Below are 13,596 nucleotides of genomic sequence, written 5' to 3'. Positions count from 1 at the left end.
CACTAAAAAAAAAAAAAAAAAAAAAAAGGATCCATAACTCAAAATTTCGAGTTAATTTCTCGAAATTTCGACATATTAACTTGAAATTTCGACATACACTCAACAAAAATATAAACGCAACACCTTTGTTACTGCTCCCATTCCCCATGGGATGGACGTAGAGACCTAAAATTCATTCCAGATACACAATATAACCATCCCTCCCAAACAGTGGTCACAAATCAGTCCAAATGTGTGGTAGTGGGCACATCTGCTATATTGAGATAATCCATCCCACCTCACAGGTGTGCCACATCAGGATGCTGATCTGACATCATGAGTAGTGCACAGGTGTACCTCAGACTGCCCACAACAAAAGGCCACCCTGGAATGTGCAGTTTTTTGCGCTATTGGGGGTCTGGGGACCCAGAACCGGTCAGTATCTGGTGTGACCACCATTTGCCTCATGCAGTGCAACACATCGTCGCATGGAGTCTATCAGATTGTCAATTGTGGCCTGTGGAATGTTGGTCCACTCCACTTCAATGGCTGTGCGAGGTTGTTGGATATTCGTGGGAACTGGTACACGCTGTTGTATACGCCGGTCAAGCACATCCCGAACATGCTCAATGGGTGACATGTCCGGTGAGTATGCTGGCCATGCAAGAACTGGGACATTCTCAGCTGCCATCTGCCCTGAACAATGTGAACCATGATTCATCCGTGAAGCGCACACCTCTCCAACGTGCCAGACGCCATCGAATGTGAGCATTTGCCCACACAAGTCTGTTACGGCGACGAGCTGGAGTCAGGTCAAGACCCCGATGAGGACGACGGGCATGCAGTTGAGCGTCCCTGAGACGGTTTCTGACAGTTTGTGCAGAAATTGTTTGGTTGTGCAAACCAATTGTTCCAGCAGCTGTCTGGGTGGCTGGTCTCAGACGATCTTGGAGGTGAACCTGCTGGATGTGGAGGTCCTGGGCTGGTGTGGTTACATGAGGTCTGCGGTTGTGAGGCCGGTTGGATGTGCTGCCATATTCTCTGAAACGCCTGTGGAGACGGCTTATGGTTGAGAAATGAACATTCAATGCACGGGCGAAAGATCTGGTTGACATTCCTGCTGTCAGCATGCCAATTGCATGCTCCCTCATTGCTTGTGGCATCTGTGGCATTTTGCTGTGAGACAAAACTGCACATTCCAGGGTGGCCTTTTGTTGTGGGCAGTCTGAGGTACACCTGTGCACTACTCATGATGTCAGATCAGCATCCTGATGTGGCACACCTGTGAGGTGGGATGGATTATCTCAATATAGCAGATGTGCCCACTACCACACATTTGGACTGATTTGTGACCACTGTTTGGGAGGGATGGTTATATTGTGTATCTGGAATGAATTTTAGGTCTCTACGTCCATCCCATGGGGAATGGGAGCAGTAACAAAGGTGTTGCATTTATATTTTTGTTGAGTGTATTAACCCGAAATTTCGATTTATTAACTCGAAATTTCGAGTTAGCGCTGCCAATCAGTAATTTCCTCGTCATTTCCTCATTACCCGGAAGCTGAAGCCCTCAGCTACAAATGCTACAGCTAAGCTACCGGTATTACATCCAGTCGTGAATGCACAGATTGCTGAGTGTTTTCAGCCTGGCTTCACAAATGATGAAATCCCTGTGTTATTAGCTGAATCACATGGTGTTACTATCAGCAAACGTACTCGTGAAAGCGCCAATTTGTTGGGATCCGTTTTTGAGCTTTTAGTTGTTGTAAATATTGTAAGAGATGATTTGTTTTTGAAATTTGTGTAATGTGCCTGAATGTTATTGATATTATTATTATTGTTATTATTGATTGCTTATATTTTAACAATTGTGAAACTTCACTGTGGATGTAAGAGCCAAATCATGTTGATATTTTGAATCCACTTTATTGTATAATATTTTATGTGATAGTATTTGACGGAAGATGAGCAACATCTGTTGTGGAAGCTAATGGGGTTCTTTTTGAATAAACAAAAATACGATTTAATATCACTGAATAATTATGTATAAATCTATAAAAATTAAAGAAATATGTAATAGGAAACGCACACATTTTTATATTATAAAATAATATAAAAGTGTGTGTGCATGTGCGCGTGCAATCAGCAGGAATGGGCATGATTTTAGTGTTTGAACAGTCATGAATTATTTTTAACAGCAGGTTGGATGTAATGTGTTAGAACTACCAGCAGGTGGGGATAAGAGACCTTTAAGGTGTTTGGTGCCACACTCCACCTTCAGGTTTAAAACTAGTGTTAATGGAGGGAGTTTGAAGGTTGAGTTTGTTCCACGACTGCATTTCACTCACTGCCTCTGTTTGTATCTCTGTCACTGCAGGACCAACATGGAGCGAGAAGTCAGCGCTCTCAGGAGGCCGACAAACCTCACAGAAGAAAGGGAGAGAAAAAACACACCTGTGACGAGTGTGGGAAGGATTTTACTTTGAAGGCTAATCTAAAACAGCATCAGGTCATCCACACTGGAGAGAGACCGTTCAGCTGTGACTTGTGTGGAAAGTCTTTTTCCTGGAAGGATTCCCTAAAACAACACCAACTCATCCACAGTGGAGTTAAAGCGTACAGCTGTGATCAGTGTGGCAGAGCTTTTACTCACAGTAGGAGCTTACAGAAGCATCTAGTTACCCACTCTGGAATTAAGGCATACAGCTGTGACATCTGTGGAAAAACTTTCAGCCGGCAAGAGCACAGAAATATACACCTACGCATTCACACCAGACATGATGTGTACTGCTGTGAACAGTGTGGCAAAGAGTTTACAACAGATGCACAGTTAAAACAACACATGTTTACCCACACTGAGGAGAGACCTTATAAATGTGACCTGTGTGAGAAGACTTTTAAATCTCCACATGACCTGAGACGACACCAACAGATCCACACCAGAAAGAGACTCTACAAGTGCAGTTACTGTGAGGTATGTATTTATATTGTTATCTTGTCATTTTAGCCTGACTGTTTGGAACAACTCTGCTCATTAAACTGTGTTAGCATGTTAGCAATTCTACTGCATGGAAAAGCAGCTCTGAGTGATTATTCAGATTTTCATGTCAGTTGTGATTTTAGTATTACTGTAGTATTATGGTGGTAGTATTGTAGTTATTGCAGCCCAGTAAACTGAGTGTGTTAACTGAAACAGTCAAATGTAATTGGACGTCTGCAGAGATGCTCTTTATTTCAGGCGACGTTCAGGATAAAAATGTTGAAGGACTGACTTACACTGTCTTTGTGTCTTTGTTTAGAAGCAGAGCGACACAGATGGATCCAGTTCTCAACCCTGTCATCACTGTGGTGGTGGGAAAGACTTTCGTTGTGACCTTTGTGGAAAAACTTTCAGTCAGCAAGCCACCCTAAAAAGACATCAACGTAGACACACTGGAGACAAACTGAAATACTGCAAAGAATGTGGGAGAAGCTTCACCACACCAACTGAGTTAAAACAACATGAACTGATTCACAGTGGGGTTAAAAAGCACCTCTGTGATCAGTGTGGGTCATCCTTCACCACTGCAAGGGAGCTTAAAAGACACAAACGAGTCCACACAGGAGAGAAACCATACAAGTGCAGACACTGTGACAAAAGCTTCTCACAGTCAAATGGTCGTAACTCTCATGAACGTACACACATGGAAGGAAACTACAGCTGTGACCAGTGTGACAAGAGCTTCAGGAATCTCAGTTCATACTCCACACACAAACGATCCCACGTTACTAATAAACTGTTTCACTGTTACCAATGTGCCCAAACATTCACCTCATTGTCTGCTCTGTGCAAACATCAGCGTGATCACTCAGGGCTGAAATCACTCCCATCACTGGATCACAGTGAATCTGAAGAGACAGAAAGATCCTCTGGTTTCAGTGTCAGACTCAAAAAGCTTGAGATCAGGCTCCACAGAGTTCAGATAGAATCATTTAAACTTGTGTTGAACTGAACTGGTTGCTGGGCTGAACTTCTACATAATACAGATTTACATGGGATCTTATTTTCTGTCGTTTTACTGAGTCAGTTTTGTCCTTTTTTCTCTGTCCAGGGGCCCGTTCTTCGTACGTCGCTCACTACATCCAAGATCAAATGACACATCCAAGACCAAACCATCGCGCTAACCGTGAGCTCGCTAATCCGGTTCCCCGAACACACCTGCCGTTGACGATTAGTACAGCTGGACGCAGTAATGTGACATCACTGGGTGTCGTAAAAGGGGCTACGCATCGATAGTAGAAACATTGATCGGCAACCCGCTGAGTGGTCAGCGAAAATGTCGAAGGAGCGCGCTCAGTATTGTTCGGCAGCAGAGCAAGAACTCTTGATTGAGGGATTTCAGGAGTTTCAGAGTTTAATTAAAACGCAAGGGAACACTGCAAAGGCTGCAAAAGCAAGGAGAGAGGCCTGGCAGAAAGTTGCTGACAAATTAAACTCGTAGGTGATTTAATAATAATAATAATAATAATAATAGATTGGATTTATATAGCGCTTTCCAAGGCACCCAAAGCGCTTTACAATGCCACTATTCAGTCACTCTCACATTCACACACTGGTGGAGGCAGCTACGGTTGTAGCCACAGCTGCCCTGGGGCAGACTGACAGAAGCCAGGCTGCCATATCGCGCCATCGGCCCCTCTGGCCAACACCAGTAGGCGGTAGGGTAGATTTATTATATTACACTATATTATCCAATATTATATGGCATTATATTGTATTATAATATGTTATATTATATCCCCTTACACATTAGAGCCACAACAGGACCCACTAGAACATGCGAACAAATAAAAGTGAAATACAGGAGTATTCTACAGAATGGTAATATTTATCTCTTATATTGCTTTTCGTCTCTTGGAAAGAGACCCTGTAATAGTCTGTTAGTTTGTTCATAACAGCAACCAAGAAAAGGGCAGAGCAAAAAAAGACAGGTGGTGGTCCTGCACCCCCTTGTCAACAAGTTGGTTAGGTAAATAATACCCTCACGGGAATATCGATATCTCTCAATGAGCACACTGTCACGCTGAGCTGAAGGATCCTGTCTGTCCCGCAATATACGCTGAATTCTGAGGACTCTCCTTATCAATCTTGCACCTTCCTCAATGGGTTGGTTGCGTATACGGACAGGACATGGCTGCGACAGGCTTCCCAAATCCACCTTCGCTTTTATAGCCGTGGTCTCTCATCTTGATTACACGGAGTGATTTACAATTACTACTCTGAAATATGAATTACATCTGTAATAATCACATACACGTAATAGAATGTTAATAGTACATTTCCCTTTTTTAGGAAATGACCTGTATGTATCTGTGTGAAATCAATAAAAGGATCAAGTGCTGCATTATCTTTAGTTACATTGATGTTATTTATTTATGGTGAAACAGTGGTGGAATATCGCTGTTGCTTTCGTATAAATGAAGCGGACATACCTGCATGGCCGCGATCTAATCCTGTTTACATAAAGTAAGAGATAAGATAAGATAGAACTTTATTAATCCCTCGGGTGGGTTCCTCTGGGAAATTCGATTTCCAAAAAAGCACAGCACCGACAGAAGTTACAGAGTTATACACACACACATATATATAAATACAGAGACAATATAAATAAAATATACGAAGGGGATAAATAGAATAAATAGGAATAAAAATAAAAATACAAGTGAATTGCACATTTCAAGTATTGAGTCTATTGCACCGTTGACTATTTACAAAAGTATTGCACAAAAGGTATTGCACAGTGAGGTGAAGAGGCACTACAGCTTAGTTGTTCCCCCCACCTTTGTCCTCCTGTTTCCCCTCCCTCTCCCCTCCAGAGAGGAGTTAAAAAGTTTGATGGCGTGTGGGACAAAGGAGTTTTTAAGTCTGTTAGTTCTTGTCTTTGGGAGAAGCAACCTGTCACTGAACAGACTCTTCTGATTGTTTATGGCCGTGTGCTGAGGATGCCTGGCATTTTCCATAATGTCCATCAGTTTCTTTAATGTCCTTTTCTCTGCCACTGTCACCAGAGTGTCCAGCTTCATGCCGACCACAGAGCTAGCCTTCCTGATCAGTTTCTCCAGCCTGGATGAGTCCTTGCTGTGCTGCTCCCCCAGCACACCACAGCATAGAAAAGTACTCCAGCAACCACCGACTGGTAAAACATCCTCAGGAGCTTCCTGCAGATGTTAAAAGACCTCAGCCTCCTGAGGAAGTACAGTACAGTACAGTACTGCTCCCGAGCAGGTTTATGCTTACGGCTGCCCAAGGGCCCTGGCCGATGGTCGGTATCGTTGGCGGCACGACCAGGTGCTCAGAGTAGTTGCTGAAAAGATTGCCTCAGCAATCAGCACCAGCAAGCATCATCATGCTCCGAGGAAGGCAATCTCTTTTATTAAGGCTGGAGAGAAACCCCAGGTGCGCCCACATTTGACAACTGGCCTCCTCAACACAGCCTCTGATTGGCAGCTACAGGCTGACCTGGGTAAACAACTAAAGTTCCCTCAGAACATTGCAAAAACATCACTCCGGCCAGACTTGATAATTATTTCTGAGGCCTCAAAACAGCTGATCATGCTGGAACTCACAGTGCCCTGGGAAGAGCGGATTGAGGAGGCTAATGAAAGGAAACGAGGAAAGTACCAGGAACTAGTGCAAGAGTGCAGGGGAAGGGGCTGGAAGACTTTCTATGAGCCCATAGAAGTGGGTTGTAGGGGCTTTGCAGGACGATCACTCTGCAAAGTCCTAGGCCGGCTGGGCGTGGCTGGGGCAGCCAAGAAGAGGGCCATCCAGGCTGTGAGTGAAGCGGCAGAGAAAGCCACAAGGTGGCTGTGGATTAAGAGGGCTGATCCGTGGGTAGCTACTGGTACGCAAGTCGGGGCCTGATCACCCCCGGCTGGGTCGCCTGGGCGAGGGTGTATGATGTTGTGAGACCCGAAACACCTGATGACCCTAGGATACATCACTGAAGATGCGTACCAGTGCATCCAGGAGATGTGTCTTTATAGTTAAACTCTGGCTGAGCCAGTGACGCCTAGGAAGAGTCTAGGTGACAACCAAGAAAGTTTGGTGACGACTGGAGAGACAGATGACAGCTCGGAAAGACGGCTCCAGGGGCAGGGTGGGCTAGCATCCCGGTCTGCAGTTTTCGCGAGAAAGCACCCAAAAAGCTATGGAAAGCCCTAAAGAAAGATACCCCCAGGAGACCCCGAGAGGGGGGGGAGGATGAGGTCTCCAATCGGACGGACTTAAGGTTAACGACTAATGCAATGGAAAGGACTACGAGTAAGACATGTATCTGCGGCAAGCTGTGCAAGAACCAGCGTGGCCTAAATGTCCATCAGGCTAGAATGAAATGTTTGGAGCGGGAGAGTGAGGTGCAACGCACAGGTCCTGAACCTGGTGAGACGCAGGAGGAGCCCGGCCAGGAGGCACCCCACAGAGCCCAGTCCCTCCATGCACAGGACTCTTCCAATCCAAGCAGTGTAGTTCCACAACAGCGGATTAAGTGGCCCCCAGCCAGCAGCCAGAGCGAGTGGCAGAAGTTTGATGAGGATGTCTCCAACATCATACAAGCTGTGGCCAAAAGAGAGAGACCCGAAACACCTGATGACCCTAGGATACATCACTGAAGATGCGTACCAGTGCATCCAGGAGATGTGTCTTTATAGAATAAAGCACCAAATCCACACTTTTAAGCTTAAATTCTTTTTAATCAATTTTAAATCATGCTTTTTATTTTTGTTTTTTAATGTCTCTGTAAAGCACTTTGAATGACCTTGTTGTTGAATTGTGCTATATAAATAAACTCGCCTTACTGAATACTATGTCACTTATTTATGTGCAAATGTTTAATAATGAAGAACATTAAAGCATTACTGTTGGCCACATGTCGGCAAAGTTATGTGACATTAGTGATGTTTGTACTGACTTGGTTTTAAAGCCTTTAAAATATTCGCTGTTCAATAGTCGACCTTAATCTTACACAGAATGTGATGATTTTATGGATAATTAAAGTCAGTCATATATCCACAAACACAACAAGCTGAAAGTCAGTGATGCTGCTCGGTTTGCAGTCCTGAATATCACGGCACAAGCAGGATTCACTGCACTGTTAATGTTAGCTATGTTATATTGCTGCCTCTGTTCGGTGGTGTCGAGCCAAACGGACTTTAACGTGTGTTTGAACGAGCTGACGGTTCACTCGTTAAGCTGAAAGAAAGATGCCTCCGTGCAAGCTTGAACATGTTGCGTGTGCCGTCGGAACTGGATTTCAGTCTAAACTGGTGTCCGTGTTGGTCCTGCAGAGAATCAGAGTTGGAAAAGTTGTTAATGTAGCAAAAAACAAAATGTAATGCATTTTGTTCATAATCTCTTTAAAGTCATGATCTTTTTTTTTATCGCTGTCACTGGAGTGGGTAAATGAGTCTGCAAAGTTAAAAAAACAGATTTACATTTATTGTTTATTACTTTTATCGTCATCATCCCATTTATACACATTTAAGAAATAACGTGTAAAATAACCTTTTGTTTGCATTTGGAGACTCGGCGTTTGAACCATCCCAGATATCTGCACCAGGGAACCAACTTCTCAAGCCGGTAAAAAGGTCAAGGACACAGTTACACGATCGCTAAACTAACCTGTTTTTGAATAAAAGAAAACCATATAAGCATGATCCCTGGAATCTCGGTTTAAAAAAAGAGAAGCACTACAAATTACTTTTCTTATGTTTAGTATACAGGAGTTGCTGCTCACACTCTGAGTTGCACTAGTGTGTCTGTCAGACGCCCGCACGCGCAGTCACGCCGGACACTTCCTGACCTTATTTCCACGAGCCCTCGACTCAGCTGCAAAGTTCTTACGGGGTCAGTTTCATCAGAATTATCTGCCATCATTCAGACATAAGTTGAGCAATGGTTTAACCAATTTTTTCCATCAAGCCATGAAGGGATGCCGGAATTAAACAGAACATAGGATGTAAGTTAAGGAAATATAAGTTTGACCTTGGAGCACATCTCCTTCAGCGTTCACAATAATGGATTGCATTTCTCTCAGTCAACTGACTGTTTAGGGGGGAAAGCGGCTAATAGTTAGTGGGCTCTGTGTTTGTTGTTTTTTAATCACACTAGGAGTGAACAAAAGCAGAAAACAACCCTGTAAAGATGCAGACTGTGATAGTCTGGTATATACCACAAATCTTACCAGCTGTAACTGAGTTTTTTGTGGTTTAAGTTATAAGTACGTGTCAAGACTTCTGTCTCGCAGCAACATTGCCGATGTGATCCTTCTTTTTTGTTCCCTATTAATGATCTACGGTAATATGTGATATTGCCCCCATAAAATAATAAGGCTTTAATGAAATCATTGTGATACAGAGATTTGGATTCTTGTGCGTGCAATGTGCATGAAGTAGATAAACAAGAAATTTAGTCAAGATTGGATGTACTTCTGTGTTTACCAACTGCTCCAAACTGACTTTATGCTTCATACGTGTCAACTCAGGGAACTCCTGTTGTGACCTCCCCTCTGTGAGCACACACGCACACACACACACACACATGCACACACACACACATGCACACACACACATGCACACACAGAAAGAGAGAAACAGAGATCATTAATGCAGAGGATTGCAGCAGCTCTTGTATTTTCACTCTCTGCTGGATTTTAGATGAACAGTCACATAAATCTCGCTCCAAATTATTTGAAAAAAACATCAAAGTATCACAGTATCGTGTTTTTTTGTTAGGGTCAAACTTCTCTTTGGGTAAAAATTAAGCCAACATCCAAGTGTCAAAGGTCGGTTCCAGGATGAAGGTCAAAGGGAAAGTCCCTGGGACGCTTCCGGTTATGTTTCCATCCGGCGTAGTCATCTGACGGGTCCGTGCTATATCGCCCTTCCTGACCCGGACTGGTATAACGTTTTGTAGAAAAGTTTGATCGATTCGCATGTCTGTCTGTGCTGTGCTTTACAAACACTCTTAAAGAAAAACAAACATCAGCCAAACACACGGTTCATCCTGATTGTCAGGTGTCGGCCATCCAGATTCCAGAGGTGCTGTGAAAGGTCATAAAGTTAACACTGTGCTGTAAAAAGAAGGCTGGAGTGCACAGAAACTGGTAGAGATGCAGGTATCTGGTCGTCCTGGGTTCCACAGACTATAAGCTAAAAAGAATAAACACATTAAGTTGCTGCACATTTGTAGAATAACATTTGAGATTACTTTAAAAATATTTTTTTATTACATTAAATGTAAACAGTCAAATGGAAGTCTTTGTAAAGTTATTTCATGATATTTATATTATGAAAAGCAGAGTTTTGACAATTTAAGGTTTTTACATTTTTAGATAAAATAAACACAAAAAAACAAATAACAAGAACACAAAACTGGCAAACCCAACCAAAACTGACCAAAATACTGAAAATACTCCCACACGACAGAACCTCTCCTCTGCCTCTCTGGCTCCATATCTCTCAATAGAACGATCTGTGGTTTGCTATCTCTCACCATCAGAACACTCCACAAATCCTGCGAATGATTCACTTCCTTATAAACAGTGTTGGCGAGTTATTTTGAAAAAGTAATTAATTATAGTTACTAGATACTTCTTCAAATAAGTCACTTAGTTAGTAACTGAGTTACAAGATTCTGAAAGTAATGAATTACTTGAAAAGTAACTATAGCGTTACTTTAAAAAAACGTTTAACCCTCTGGGCTCCAGGGGATAATTGGCCATTTTTAACTACTTTTGATTTTACCTCCATATTTCACCTTTACAAACGATTTACTTTGCCTTGTTTGGCATCATTCTTTTCAGCACAACCTCACATGTCTGAATTTACAGTCATGTTCTCATTTTGACATACTGTACTGACACAATTGATCTAAAATCAGACAAAAACATAAAATTAATGGCTCATTATGGAATAAAGCTAACAGAGAGAAGTCCTTTTGTACCAATTGGGAACTTTTTAAATTTGAAGCATGCAAATTCTTGAGAAGATATGGGAGTCAAATTATTAAATCAAGGAAAGCTGAAGAGGAAGAAGTGATCAGCAAAATTGCCTCTTATTACCAGAAATCCCCAGAAGAAATCTCAGAGGAAGATAAATTAACTTTACTAGACCTTCAAAATAAATTGGACGGTTTATATCAGAATCAGAATCAGAATCAGAATACTTTATTGATCCCTGGGGGAAATTATTTTTTGTTACAGTGCTCCATTTTAAACCAATATTAAAACAAGACAGACAATACGCTAATATATATCGATGCAAGGCTGAGGGTGCTTTTGTAAGATCCAGGAAGAGGTGGCTGGAGGAGGGAGAACAAAATTCTGCTTTTTCAGGCTGAAAAATACAGATCCAAAACCAACTAAATATTAATGGCACTGTCTCTGACAATCCTAGAGAAATTTCACATTTCTGTGCCAAATTCTATACTAAACTGTACCACTCAAACTATAATGAGGATGTCTCAACACTGTTTCTCAATAATATTAAAAACCTAAAAACTATTGTTGTGGAAGATAGAAGTCTCTGTGACAGCCCTCTGACTGTGGAGGAAGTTTGTAATTCTATTTCTGCACTTAAGGCCAACAAATCTCCCGGCACAGATGGTTTAACTGCAGAGTTTTATACATCATTTTCTAATCTCCTGGCTCCGTTCTTACTGCAGGTTTTCATAGAAAGTATAGAGAATAACACCCTCCCTCCTACTCTTACTCAGGGTCTCATAACACTTATTCCAAAGCCAAACAAAGACTTACTTCTTATTGATAGTTGGAGACCCGTCTGTCTGCTCAATAATGATTATGAGATTATGGCTTTAGTACTTACTAACAGAATTAAAGAGTTTTTGGATACAATTATCGATGAGACACAATCAGGCTTTATGAGAAACAGACACATTTCTAATAACATTAGACTGGTTTTAGATCTACACTCAACAAAAATATAAACGCAACACCTTTGTTACTGCTCCCATTCCCCATGGGATGGATGTAGAGACCTAAAATTCATTCCAGATACACAATATAACCATCCCTCCCAAACAGTGGTCACAAATCAGTCCAAATGTGTGGTAGTGGGCACATCTGCCATATTGAGATAATCCATCCCACCTCACAGGTGTGCCACATCAGGATGCTGATCTGACATCATGAGTAGTGCACAGGTGTACCTCAGACTGCCCACAACAAAAGGCCACCCTGGAATGTGCAGTTTTTTGCGCTATTGGGGGTCTGGGGACCCAGAACCGGTCAGTATCTGGTGTGACCACCATTTGCCTCATGCAGTGCAACACATCGTCGCATGGAGTCTATCAGATTGTCAATTGTGGCCTGTGGAATGTTGGTCCACTCCACTTCAATGGCTGTGCGAGGTTGTTGGATATTCGTGGGAACTGGTACACGCTGTCGTGAAAATTAGTAAAGACATCGACCGCATGCTCTTTAATTTTATATGGAAAAACCATAAGCAGGTCCTCTTAGCGTGGACCCTCATTTATAAACACAACTTCTCACCACACATATAACTCATCTGGAACAACAGAGATATTTTATTTCAAAACAAATCACTTTTCCTGGAAACTTGGGTCCAAAATGGGATCCTATTGGTGGCTCAGCTGGTTAATAAAGAGGGAGTACGACTTACTTACAATGAATTCCTTACACTATATAATTTTCCCATCAGTGTTTGGGAATTCTCAATGGTGCTTGGTGCCATACCCTCAGGTACTTTAATGTTATATAAAAACACTGACAGTTCAATATCTACCTCAGTCACTCTCCCTGATCCAGCTGAGTCAGCAGTGGGAAAAATCTGCTTTTCACAGGAACTTGGTAACAGCAATAAGAGAATACGTAGTTTATTCCAAGAAGATATCGTGTCTCTCCCATATATATAATATCTTACTGGAACCAACATGTTCCAGATATCACCTGGAAGACCGTCTGGATGATCCCATAAATATCTAATTGTAAACAAGGTGAAGGAAATCTCATATAAAATTCTTCATAAATGTTACCCAGCCAGTCACTATATGGTAACATTTAAAAGAGACTCACGTACTCATATAATTATTTTTTTTACCCCCGGTTTTGTATGTTCATGTTCTGTTCTTTCTTAAACTTCATCTATTTGTATGTTGTATACTTATTGTGTGTTCAATAAAGTTCAGTAAAAAAGTACGTTCTAAATGAAGCTTCAGACGTCACTAATCACGTGACTCTGGCCAAACGAATCAAGCCTCGACAAAGTGCTTCTGAAGCAGCGTGTTGATCTTTTTCACACACGCACCGGAGCGTCAGCTTCAAGCGGACCATCGCTACCTCTCACATCTAAAGGTAAGTGTCAAGGTAACTTTGAACTGAGTTCAGTCAATCTCGAGTTTTTCGAAGTTTTCTGAATGAAGTTTTCTGTTGCTCTCTGTGAGAGGAGACCGTTAAAGGCGAGGCTCTCCAGAGTGTAGCAAAACAGGAAACAGCTGCTGTGTGTGTGTAAGTGTGCAAACGAACAGATTAGAAGTGCAAGTGAGCCACGAGTAAAGAAAGGTCACGTTTCGTGATTTGTTTTTCTCACCACTGATCACGC

At 42.2% G+C, this 13,596-nt stretch overlaps 1 protein-coding gene across 2 annotated transcripts in view; it reads left to right on the top strand.

Moving 5' to 3' along the window:
* The window catches only part of LOC146625338 (uncharacterized), a 169,047-nt gene extending 163,666 nt beyond the window's left edge, over positions 1–5,381 (top strand). For both annotated transcript variants that reach the window (XM_085362772.1, XM_085362774.1), the window contains 2 exons: positions 2,357–2,953; positions 3,279–5,381. In XM_085362772.1, coding sequence (XP_085218898.1) covers positions 2,357–2,953; positions 3,279–3,971 — 1,290 coding nt within the window. In that variant the 3' untranslated portion in view covers positions 3,972–5,381. The remainder of the gene's footprint in view (positions 1–2,356; positions 2,954–3,278) is intronic.
* The last annotated feature ends 8,215 nt before the right edge of the window (positions 5,382–13,596 follow it).

The sequence above is a fragment of the Diplotaxodon limnothrissa genome, linkage group LG9 (assembly GCF_057381915.1).
Source record: "Diplotaxodon limnothrissa isolate DT_005_m linkage group LG9, D_limnothrissa_male_GT1.1, whole genome shotgun sequence".
Classification (NCBI taxonomy): domain Eukaryota; kingdom Metazoa; phylum Chordata; class Actinopteri; order Cichliformes; family Cichlidae; genus Diplotaxodon; species Diplotaxodon limnothrissa.
This window is presented reverse-complemented; position numbering and strand designations above follow the sequence as displayed.